At 38.1% G+C, this 12042-nt stretch overlaps 1 protein-coding gene across 1 annotated transcript in view; it reads left to right on the top strand.

Moving 5' to 3' along the window:
* The window catches only part of ZNF407 (zinc finger protein 407), a gene marked incomplete at its 5' end in the record, with an annotated part of 336571 nt that overhangs the window by 200843 nt on the left and 123686 nt on the right, over positions 1-12042 (top strand). The window contains 2 exons of the mRNA XM_039569547.1: positions 1701-1784; positions 10015-10135. Of these exons, the coding sequence (XP_039425481.1) occupies positions 1701-1784; positions 10015-10135 (205 nt within the window). The remainder of the gene's footprint in view (positions 1-1700; positions 1785-10014; positions 10136-12042) is intronic.

Below are 12042 nucleotides of genomic sequence, written 5' to 3'. Positions count from 1 at the left end.
AAAATTTCAAAAAAGCCCAAAGTCCTCCTGTAAAATTTCAGCCTGCTCTATATGACCAGATTTGGGTGCAGAAAATAAGAATGCGCCGGTTGCTTTTTTCTGAAACAGTGATATTCTGAAATACGTGCCCATTGCATTTCAAAGCCTTGCTACATGGCAGAAGTTTATTAGCACTTTTATCATCCCATTTTGGTGGTAGGATTCAAGCTGCCTTGGAAACTTTGGAATTGCTTTCCTCTTGGTATCACAAGGCCCAGGGACTCCCTCACTGGGGCAGCTGCGGTGAGGAGCTGGGGTTCCTCAGAGACCTCATCGAGGCAGTGGTGGGAGAGGGCAGCTGGTCCCTGCAGGGCGCTCCTAGAAGCTCCCGCTCACAAGATGATCTCTTGCTTATATGAACAGCATCCAAAGTTAACTGAGGCACTGTGCTTTTCCAGAAAGTCTGTGTATTCCCGTGCCTGGTTATGCGGGAATAAACAGCATGGAGGTTTCCATCCTTCTGTCTCCACAGGAGGACTTGGTAATTTGACACTGGACCTCTTAACCCAGCCGTCTTTTGGAGGAACTAAATTTCCTTCCCCACGGGGAAGAATTGGAAGGAGACTGTTAGTTTCAATGAATTCAGCATCATTGCCCCACCAGTCCCCTTTCTGCTGTGTTACTGCAAAAGGAGACAATTTGGCTCCAAATGACTAATTGGATTCTTTAAAAACAAAAAAAAATTAAAAATTTCAGTCTTATCGCTGATTATTGAGTCTATACCTGAGATTAGTGTTACTAATTCATAATGACCTTCCATGTGGCCTTTATGGGCTGAGATTTCAATGCATGTTCATACATACTGGGTAAAAATATTGCTGTGAAATTATAAACTGTATTTATAGGCAACAGGGCAAAATCCTAGCTTCTGTTAAAAAAAAAAAAAAATTAAAAAGAGGGCATTTATGCACTTCTAATGAGTACTGAGCTTGCCAAAATCTCTCAAATTGGTCCAGAGGTTTGGAATGAAGAATTGTCATTTGAAGATGAACAATATGAGTTCTGCTGCAATTTCAGGAGCAATCCCCAGACCTGTTTTCTTTATGTCATGAAAACTTCAGAAACATAAACAGTGCTGAATTGCCACTGGTACTGAATAATTTGGCTTTTATTGTTGCCTCCATTCTTCTTGTGTTCAATAAAATAATTTAATACTTATTAATAAATAGAAGGTAACTAAAGATGACTGTGACCTAGTCTGTTGAAAATTTCTCAGTACCTTTAATTTGTTAATAAATTAAATATGTTTTATTTAAGCAGAATCATATATACAGTATATTAACTTTTTTTTCCAGGCAATCTTTACTCAGCACAGAAAGGCCAGATGTATGGGAATTGTAAAAAATCAGGATATGCATAAAAACTGTTCAAGTGCATAAAGCAGCCCCATCTGGAAGACATCTAACAGAAATGAAGTTGTACAAAACCATTCCATTGATAATAAAGCTAATTTTTATGGGTCTGACAAGTATGTAATTATGTTCAGTGGTGCTTTTCAGATTTTATCACAGTCAATAAACCGCAGTGGTAATTTCATTCCCATTTGACATATTTACATGGAAACATTTGATTGGAGGAATTAGTAACCCTGAAAGCCTTGATAGATATGTTTTAATGATCTGTGACCTCCGCAGTCCCTCATCTGTTTATTGTTGCAACAGGCGAGAAGTCGTTCCTCTGTGACCTTTGTGGCTTTGCCGGCGGGACGCGTCATGCCCTCACCAAGCATCGGCGGCAGCACACAGGTCAGTAAAGCTGTCTTTACTCTTCGCTGTATTTTCCCCAGCAAGGGAGTCCCTCTACACTGGGGAGTAACACAAGTCAAATAGCACGTTACAGCACAAATAGTACATTGGCTCATTGTTTGCTTTGCTTTTTCTCGTTTTTGTGAAATTGGTGTGCCCGGGGTCTGCATCAAATCTTTTAGCTGGGAGTTTGAATAATTGCTTGGGGGGAGTAGGGGGTATTTTCCGTGGGTTTGGATTTTTTTTGGGTTTTTTTCTGAAGGAAGTAGAATTGTAAAGACTGGCATTCTTCTTCAATGAATACTAAGTCTACTAATTTTTTTTTCCAAGGCCCAAATAGATTACCTACTGTGAAGATTTTGCAAGAGACTGCTAGAATGTCCCTGGGTGAAAATTAGAGACTACATATAAATTAATCAATTTTTTTGGACTGAAGCATAGTTGAAAGCTAGTGTTGTTTCAGTTGCCCTTTCGTAATTTTAAGATAGTTTGTAATTAATAGGTACAACTTTAAGAGTTACCACATGGCTGGCATGTAAAACAAGATTTCTCTTCCAGAATTAGTAAAGCTTTCCTACCACCTGGTTATAAAATTTTAATATCAGAAAAAATTAAATTGGTTCTTAGTTTCAGAAGACCAGAAAAAGTGTAAGTATTAAACATTTATTAATACATTCTACCTTAATTGTGCTTTTTAGTAGTTCCTTGTAAGTGTTTGATTATTTGAATAGATTTCGTTCAAACAGACGTAGAAGTGTTGCTGTTTAAGCCACTGTAGTTTTTTTGTTTTACTGACTATCATGAGGATAATGTAATATCATCAGGAATTGCTGTGTGAGTTAAGTGACCATTGTCTAATGTACAGTGGAAAGAAATGGCTAACAAATGAGATGCTGTAGTTGTTACATCATGAATTTTCCATGGATTTTGTAAAGGAATCACAGTGGGAGATTTTATTATGTCCCTGTATAAACTAATCTTCATTCAGGACATATACCATCTAAATGTGTAATTTCCTGGAGAGCAGCTACTCTCTTTCTTGAGAGCCTGAAGCCATTCTTCCCACCCTGTTTTCAGTTTATTTAAAGCAACCATATTTGGAGGAGATTCTTCTGATGCTTTCAGAAAGGTGGAGTTTTCAGTGCTGGCCAGACAGTATCTTGAAACAGATAAGCTCTAAAAAAATGTATATTCAGGGCCAAAATTTGCTTGCAAGTCTAGATAGTAATCCTAATTTCAGAATTTTTTTTTCTAATAACAAGGAACATAAATTTGTGGAAGAGTACTGCCACAGTCAGTTCCCATTCACTGCACTAAGTTTGTATTTTTTAAGTGACCAATAAAAGTAATTTAGTAAATATAGTAAGTTATTATTACACCCTGAATGATAACACGAGCAATTACATCTACTGGAATGGAAGCTATATGCTTCAGTTGTAATTAACAGTTTCTGTTTTTCTGGAGCTTTGAAGAATTTTCACAGGTAGGCACAAGTTTAACAAATGTGGGCTAAGAAATTAATTAATTAATTATTTTACCCTTTAGCAAAAAACCAATCATTGTTATCAAGAGGATAGGAACTACCTTTTGTTTTTATTGGCCTGCCATGTGACACATTGAGATCGTGCCTATGTCTAGGGCTCATAGTCGGTGCAGCCACAGAAATGGTAAACAGTCGTTTCAGGATGGGGAAGTAGAAGAAATGCAAGTTCTTGTATTTGCCCTTCTTGTCTGTACCTATTATGTGCATGCAGATCTGGTTTCTCAGAAATGTAAGGCCTTATCATCAAATATATATATATAGTATTGTTAGGCCACCAGCCAAGAGAAAAAGTATTTTATTTCCTGATTTATGTGCAAAATTATGCTGAAAATATGGTGTACTCCTGGTGAAAAGCTTTCCAGGTTTTTGAAGGCATTTTGCCCTTCTTTTGCCAGTGTGGTAGAGACTTCTTGTGCTATGATCACAGGGATTTACAGGTTATAGATCATGAAGCTTGCATCTAGCAAGCATAACTTTATATTTTATGTCAGGACTGGAGGCTCGTTATTACTTTGCTATTAACTTTATACTATACAGGACAGTATCTCAGAGGCAGAGGGATCTATCTTTTTGGCATTTATCTGCCTCTGTGGCACAAACAATCAGAGATGATTCTTTAGCAGAAAAATTATCTGTAGCTTCTATTTGTTTCAAGGAAAATGACACAATCCACCTTTGCTGGCATTGTTGCACTTACATGGGTTCCATTGTATTTTCATCCAGTGCTCAACTTTATCTCAGTCATTAGTTGCATGCACTCCTCCTTGTACTTTTCTTTGTACCTTTTTTTTTCTGTCCCCAATTGGCACAATTTTCCCAAAGCAGAATGCCAAAGCAAATTACAATCAGGTTTGAAAGGGATAGGTATCAAAAATAGTCTAAATGGCTTGAATAATTCCCTACTGTAATACAAGCTGTCTAGGGGGCTGACACAGAACATATTCCAATCCAAGATTTACTTCTATCACCTGTCAGAGGCCCACGATTCAAGGGTAAATGAACAAATCCTCACATGTAGTTAAGGAGTCTTAACCAACTTAACAAGTCTCCTCTTGTCCCAGCCTTAAGGCCTGGGATGTCCTGACACCCCAGAGAAATGTTCAGCTGCTGGAAGAGGTTTGACCCAAGAGAAGGCTTGGCTGTAGGACCAGCCACTTAGACTTTTGATACTCTTTATTCTGGTATTTCTTACTCTGTTCTTCTCTTTGTAGACTAAATTATTTCTGTGTACCTGGATAAATGCCCTTATCTTGTGAAAGGTGCATTTTCTTTGGAAATATTACAGGGGCCATGAAGTATAACTTGGTGTGAAAAAAGTTGGCAGAATCTGGCCTTCAGTCACTCACAGAGCAAACTGTAGGGACTAGTTTGGTAAATAGGATGTTATCCCTTGAAGAGGTGTTTTTGTTTTTAAATGAAAACAAGTACAGCAATGTTTAACTGAAAGAAAAAGCCATTAGTTTTAAGACTTGAAAAATGTTTGTACTTAATATATTTACAAACATGATGTATCTGCATAGAGATTTCCTTGATACAGGCTTTCTCAACTGTAAAGTAGGAACAAATAATCTGACCTGTCAAGAGATTGCTGGTGTTTTACCAGTTGATGTTTTTTTTCTGTTCTAAATATGTCATGTCCTTAATGACTGGCCTGTGAGTAACACACACTTTGAACAGAGAATAAGCAAAGTCGCTGGCTGATTTTGTCCTGGGAAGTTGTTCCAACATTATTTTATGATTTGAGTGTACCTTCTTCCAGTCCTATTCTGCAAGAACCTATGGAATTCTGAAGGTCTTTCACAACTATGTAAATATCCATGGCCTTAACTTCTATTTTGTGAATCGAAGCAATGGCAACTTCCAGAGTGGTCCAGAGTTCGACCAGAATTTTATCACACTGAAAGAAATACTTACATCTCTGTCTGCCAAATGCTTTACAATAGGCACTTGTGGCTGCCTAGGCTGTGATAAACTGTCTTAAGAAACTTGGACCGCTTGCAGTATCAGCTGGTGCTATGTGGTAAATAAGGGATAGTTTGCAGTGCTGCAGGAACATAGATGCCATAGTTCTGGTGTCTCAACAAGGCTGGGAGGAAACAACTTTGTCTTTTGAGTCATCCTGAAGCAAGTTTTTTTGATTTGTATTTTTTTCCAGTAAGAAAATCTTCCTGAAGATAGGAAGATAAATAATGTTGCAAATTTTAGTTTTTGCTGGATTTACAGTAAGTTGAATTCCACAAAGAATTAAACTATTACCTGAATTTTGTAACAAAAGAAGGGTAAATAACCTCTAAACCAGCCACCAAAAGTAAACACACACACACACACACATATACACACACAAGAAACATATAATATCTGATAATTTAAATATTTTGCCTTAATCATGATCAACTAGGAAATTGCATGAGAGAAAATAAAAGTAAGGGTAATTATTTCTGGCTTGAAATGAAAACATGGAAACAATTCATAATTTTAAAATGTCTTTACTTTAGGTTCTTGCTCTTATTGTTCTGCTCTCCTTTATGTGCCCGTTCTTTTACGTTTCCCAGTAAACTTCCATTTTGTGCTGTAGTAGCTTTCTCAGTCCAACAGTGCTGATCAGTCACAGCCTGTGTTCTCTTGCATTAAATCCCTTTTTTAATGTTGGTTAGTACTCCTGCAAATTGCAAAAACTCCATCCTCATCTTCTACACATCGACAGTCTACATTTGCTTCCCATGTGTTGGTTGTGGTGGGATCTTCCCAGGGGTGATAGAAGTACATTACAGTAGTAAAGTGTTAGTGGGTAAGTACACTTACTGCGCACTTACTGTGCACTTCTGTGGCACTCACCATGAACCTATGGAACTGGTTAAGGAGATTGTGCCTTTGTTCAAATATTTTCATGCATTTTTGAAGATGGTAGCTTATATCATACAGAACACTGTTTGTATGATTGCTTCTGCTCACTCATTTCAATCTTGCACTTCTCAAGACATTTATAGGTCAGTGTAATAAAGAAAGAAAATTTAATAATATATGTGTTTTTATCCAGATGAGTGACTCACTTTGTGTTTCTTTTTCTCATGTGAACTGCTCTTTGACTTTAATGTGTAGTTACATTACTCGGCATTGAATTTAATGTATAATGTAGCCTCTTCCCTTCAACTTCCCCACCACAGCTTAAAAAAATTATAATGTTGAATACCACAGGAAATGTAGCACAGTAAGAAGACTTACTGCTCTTTCCAGCAAGAGAAGAGATGAAATTTGAAGAGCATCTTTATTGTTTTCCCTTTTCTGTTTACACCAACATTTGCAGCAGATTGGCGAATTGATTGTAGCAAACCTTTGACCAGCAAAGACACCAAAAACCTGGGGTTTTAAAACTGTGTGCAGTAGCAAGAGAAAAAAACTTCAGTTACTCATTAGCAGCAGCTTTAATACTGTTTTTATAGACTAGTGCTCCCTATGAACTGGTCCTTTTGTCATTTGCTTTCCCAGATTTTGATTGTTTGAGCTCAAATTTTCCATGTTAGGTGACTTAACCAACAGATGCACTTCAGAAGTTGGTTGCAGTATTGTCAAAAATGCAAAGCCGTTTCTTTTGTGATCCTGTGGTCAGGAAATGTAGCTTTTTGAAAGTGCTTATGTTAAGAACAAAGTAAACCCCCATGAAGTGGGTCCTTGATCTTGGAATGTGTATCCTTCTTTTTTCCCCCATGGAGCTTGTTGATCATTGAGTCATTTTGGGGCACCTATCCTTTTTTTTCATGGGGCTTGTTATTGGTAGAGATGGTGAAACACAAAAATGTCTTCTGTTATGGTTGAGGGGGGAAGGAGGAAGGTGATTTATTTTTTTTTACCTTTTTTTGTCTTTAAATATGTAGAGTTTGTCCTTACAGTTTTGGATACACTATTTTAAAGTTAGTAAATACTGTTGTTTAAAAAAAATTGTCAATACTGATATTTTTATTTGTGTAATTTTAATTTTGTATGAATTAGAACCTTGACTGGGGGTGAAGAAAGTCCTCTTGGAATTTTTAATGGCAGCCCGTATTAAAAGAATTATGTTTATTGCCTGAAATGTCTGGGGGCAAGAAAGGTGGAGGGAAAATTGTGACACAAAGTCTGATTAGAAGCATCCTGGCCCATAGATAGGGAAGACAAAAAATACTTAAATTAGTAGGTCTGTGGAAAACTTTAATAAATAAACAAAAAAATAAAAATACTCCTGCAGCTAATACACTCTTCAATATCACCCAACCCGAAGAAATACCTAGTTGTCTTTTAATTTTTTTTTTCAACTGTACTAATTAACCTGGTTAATTTTCCATAAAAATACTGTTTCCCATGTACAGCTGCTAAGAGTTACAGGCTGTGCTAGGCTATCTTTTTTCCTCCCAGTTTAGCTGGCTTTTGTTGTGCAGTGCTACTGTGATGTATTTTCTGTCAGGTGAGATTTACACATAGTCTGCTTGACAGGAGCAGTTAACCGCAAGGATTTCCTAAGGAGAAACTTCCTGGAGCAGTGGGCAGGGATTATTATTTTTCTTACGGTCACGACGGAATTTGCAAGCCCTCCTGGCTTCAACAGGCCCTCACTCAGCTGTCAGCCCCACTGGCCCTGCCCTGGCACAGCAGCAAACCTTTACTTGATCCATTCTCCCCTGAATGGCAAACTAAAAATCTGATTTCAGTTCAGATCTGCCTTTTTTTACAAGGGGGCAAGTTGGCAAGGTTCTAGTGCGTTTTAAATGAAAGCAGTTAAAATAAGTATGTATGTTATCTAAAATACCTGTGGCTTAACTACTTAGGCTTGAAAATGTTGCTATCTTCTTTAATGCTAGATGATAAAATAAATCAGAACTGGAAATCTTCAGTTCAACAACAGGTTACGTTGCTAGGGAGTCTATGGCCTCCCAGAGAGTTTAATTGAAGTAGCAGCCACTATCATGCAAGCTGCTGGGAAAATCAGCTTCTCCAGAGCAGAGTGTCAGGGTCTGACAAGAAAACCCCATTTGGGGCAGGAAAGACATACTTTCTAGCAGTCTCAATTTGTCCAGCATAGAGGCTTCGGCTCTGTGTCTTGCCCCTTCACCTTTCCTTGTCCCATGAAACAATAAATGAAAAACATTGGCTGATATTCTCTCCAGCAGGCTGCTAAAAGCAATTATTCCAACTCTTTATGGAGCTTTCAGAAGCTGCTCCATTCTTTCCGTCCAGCATTACAGGCTTTTCAGGCCTTGAGGACCTTATGTATCTTTTTCCCTTGGGAGGAAAAATCCCAACAATCTCCAAGAATGAAAAATGCAGATTTCTCTCTATTCTCAGAATTCTGGCAAAGTCTATTTCAAATTCTTCAGCATCTCATGCTATAAACAGGCTTGAAAAATTTGTGTTGAGGGCATGGCTGTTTGGGAGTGGCCTTTTGCTACTGATTGCAAAAGGCAACTCTTACTGATAGTGTTTTGCTGGTGGTATGTCTTCTGTCAGTCTTAAAAACTTCAAATTGTACCTCCTAATAGGCTTAGGGTTCAATTTTGAAACTACCTATCCTAGACCTCTGAATAGCCTACAAGGTATGTATCTGTCCGTAGCAGTTTTATCCAGACTTCTTGGGGATGTTGATTCCTGATTGTAGTTTTTAGATAAATACTTCTGAAGGCTCACACACTGCAGTGAAGATCACCCCAGTCAGGAGCTGGCTTTTATCTTCTCCATACAAAAGGAAACCTGTTTCCTGCCTGAATGGTAACATCTGCCTGTAAGCCCCACAGAACATTTCTGTGGCAACCAGTTGGAAAAATGGGATGCAGGTGTCTTAGCTAGTCATCACAGTGTGTGTATCTGTCATGAGGTTTTGTCTTTGTGTCTTCTAAGGGGTGGACCCCTCCACTAGAAGGAAAAGTTCTCTTTTCACAGAGCAACTTAGACACTAAAGATTTTTACCTTTCTTCAATTAGTAGTCCTCTAGAAATTTTCGGTGCAGCTGCACATTCAGCAGTGATTTTATTTTAGTCTTCTGAAAATATTGTCCTAGTCTAGGTTTGGTGGTTGGTTTTTGTCTGTTGTATTTTCATTAACCTCTCTGAAATTTGGCTGAAAATTGGCCTACTGTTCAGAAAATATTCACAAAGGCAGAAGACGTAGCAGGCAAGATAGGGGGAATGGAGCACAGAGTTCTGGTTCATATTCTCAGTCCCAGTTTATTTATGTTATTTAAAGGATAACATTAAAAATTCAAGGTTGGAGATAAAAACAAAGACACTTTTCACCTGGAGATGTTCCTTTCTGAGCAGGTGCTGAATACAAGCATCAGTGTGATTTTTCACCTTCTGTCTCCCCTGGTGTTGCTCTTGGGGCTGTTCTTGGCCCAACTTCAGGGGAAGGTGTAGTGTGAGAGGAATGCCTGTCACCTGGTTATGATATTTTCATGGAATAAGTCCCAGTAACATGGTTACTCTGTTTCAATGCAGTTCTTTCTCATCCTTTTTGCTGCTGTGTAATTCCACGTGGGAAGTCAGTTGGATGCTGATGTGTTTCTGTCATATTTTGCAACTAACACATTGTATTTGGAAATTTATGTTGTATTTGTGTTTGCTATATACACACGGGCTAAAAGCTGATGGATATGCCAGAAATTTGGGCTTGTCTTCCTTTTGTGTAGATGAAAACTGATAATCTTCTCTTGTCACCTTCTAGGAGAGAAACCATTCAAATGTGATGAGTGCAACTTTGCTTCCACAACACAATCGCATCTGACACGACATAAGCGTGTCCATACTGGAGAAAAGCCTTACAGATGTCCCTGGTGTGACTACAGGTAATGAGTCATTAACTAAAGCATGATGAGAGAAGGGTTAAGGTGATCAGATGAGGTTCATTTGAAGTCACCAATAAAAATATATTGCCATTAAAACACCATCAGGGCAGCAGTAATTACATATTAAATTAGGAGCTAAATTTAAAAACTTAGTCTTCAGTATTTAGGTATGACTTTATAAAGAAAACAAATGATGGGAAACCTTTTAGTGGTAACACTACAGTGCTAATGTTGAGTGTTTGTTTCACAGCTGCTCCAGTGTCTGTTGGAATTCTCTGTGGTGAGGTTGCTTATCTGCATTGCCTTTTCAAATCAGTTGCCGTTTTGAAATTTTTCTCGGTTGAGTTGCAACCATTTCACCAAGAAAGGAAAAGTTCTCTAAAAGGCTCAGCAGCCTAAATACTCACCAGACACTTATTAGAACTGGAAGCAACTCGAGCTAGTTACAGTTTTCCAGAGCCTTGTTGTTCTGCTCCAACTTTCCTTCTCCTTGCTAGCCAGGGTGTTTGGATGAGAGTTGGCCATAGGGTTGGTTGCATGGCAAAGCCTCCCTTGTTACACCACTAAAACCCATCCCCATGTTAGGGCAGTAGATTAAATTTAGAAGAATCACATGATTGAACAGTGATGATTACTTCTGGTGCTTACCTCCCGTGTCTTTGGTTCATTATACATATTAAATGATCTCATATTGCTTCTTAAGTGAATCTGTACTCTTAAATACACTTCTTCTGCATTCCTGAATACTTTTAATACCTTGCAGTGAGGTGGCTAGTCTATGTGTACTATAAAGAAATCCATAGAAGTATTTTATGGGCAGTTTGCAAGAGTTGATGTTCAAGAAGTTTTTAAAAATCAGCATTATATTTGATAAATGGCATATGATTAGATGTATGTGTTGTGATGCATGCACACAAGAGGGGAAAGTTAAACATTTGATTATACCACTATAGCATTTTTTATTTTCTTTTCATGCTGAACATACAGCTGTAATGTTCCTTTAGTATAAGTTTTAATGTGGTTTCCTAAAGCAAGACTATATAATGAAGCCTATCTGCTCTCCTAATACCTGTTTTCATGCTATTTATGAGCTACTTTACAGAAAACTCTTGTACAGAAAGCTTCTGCAGTGGTTGCACATTTTCCATACAAAACTTCTTGTTGCATTGTTTTGTTTGTGTGGGGCAAATGTTTTGTGAACTCTTCTCTACTAAGCATCTATTAAATCACTCTCTAGAATTGCAGAGAACTGAATTTGATAACCTTGGGGGAAGGGGGCTATGTTTCTATGATGCTACCTTAAGTATGCCCCTGCTTTCTTTATATTTTTCTTTATACGTAGAAGTGGTTTTGTGAGCTTCAGTAAGTCATCTAAGGCTTAGAGGTGGTTTTCATTTGTCAAAGCAGTTGTGTTAAAAGGTGTGTGTTGAGAGAAGTGAGAGCATATAAGCATTAGTGTGACATGATGTGCTGCACTGAAGGTAAAAGAAGTGCTGTCTTTAATGCCGTGTGTTTGAGGACACTTAATCTTGCGGTCATCCACTTTTACTGAATCATCCCAGTTGGCAGGAGTAGGCTTATTACAGAGCTGGGTAATGAGAGGGTGGGTTACAGTGGGTTTGAGCTCCTTGGCTTGAAGACCCTAGAGACTGGGAGCATTGTAGATGTGAATCAGTTTGGGGTTTGTTACACACACAGAACGCATAGCCTAGTGCTCGGTTGAGTGAAAGACAAGAGATCATTTTAATTTGGATGAAGAGTTTTCTGTATGGGATATAAATTCCAAGAAATAACAAGTTTTTTAGGAGTATTTTATTACACTGGAGGTTATTAGAGAAGATGCAAGCACAACTTATTTTATCAGCATTAACAAGAAATATCTGGACATGCCCTGCTTTTACATTATT

This window comes from Corvus cornix, chromosome 2 (assembly GCF_000738735.6).
Source record: "Corvus cornix cornix isolate S_Up_H32 chromosome 2, ASM73873v5, whole genome shotgun sequence".
Classification (NCBI taxonomy): domain Eukaryota; kingdom Metazoa; phylum Chordata; class Aves; order Passeriformes; family Corvidae; genus Corvus; species Corvus cornix.
Note: the sequence above shows the minus strand (reverse complement) of the source record. Positions and strands in the feature narration are given on the sequence as shown.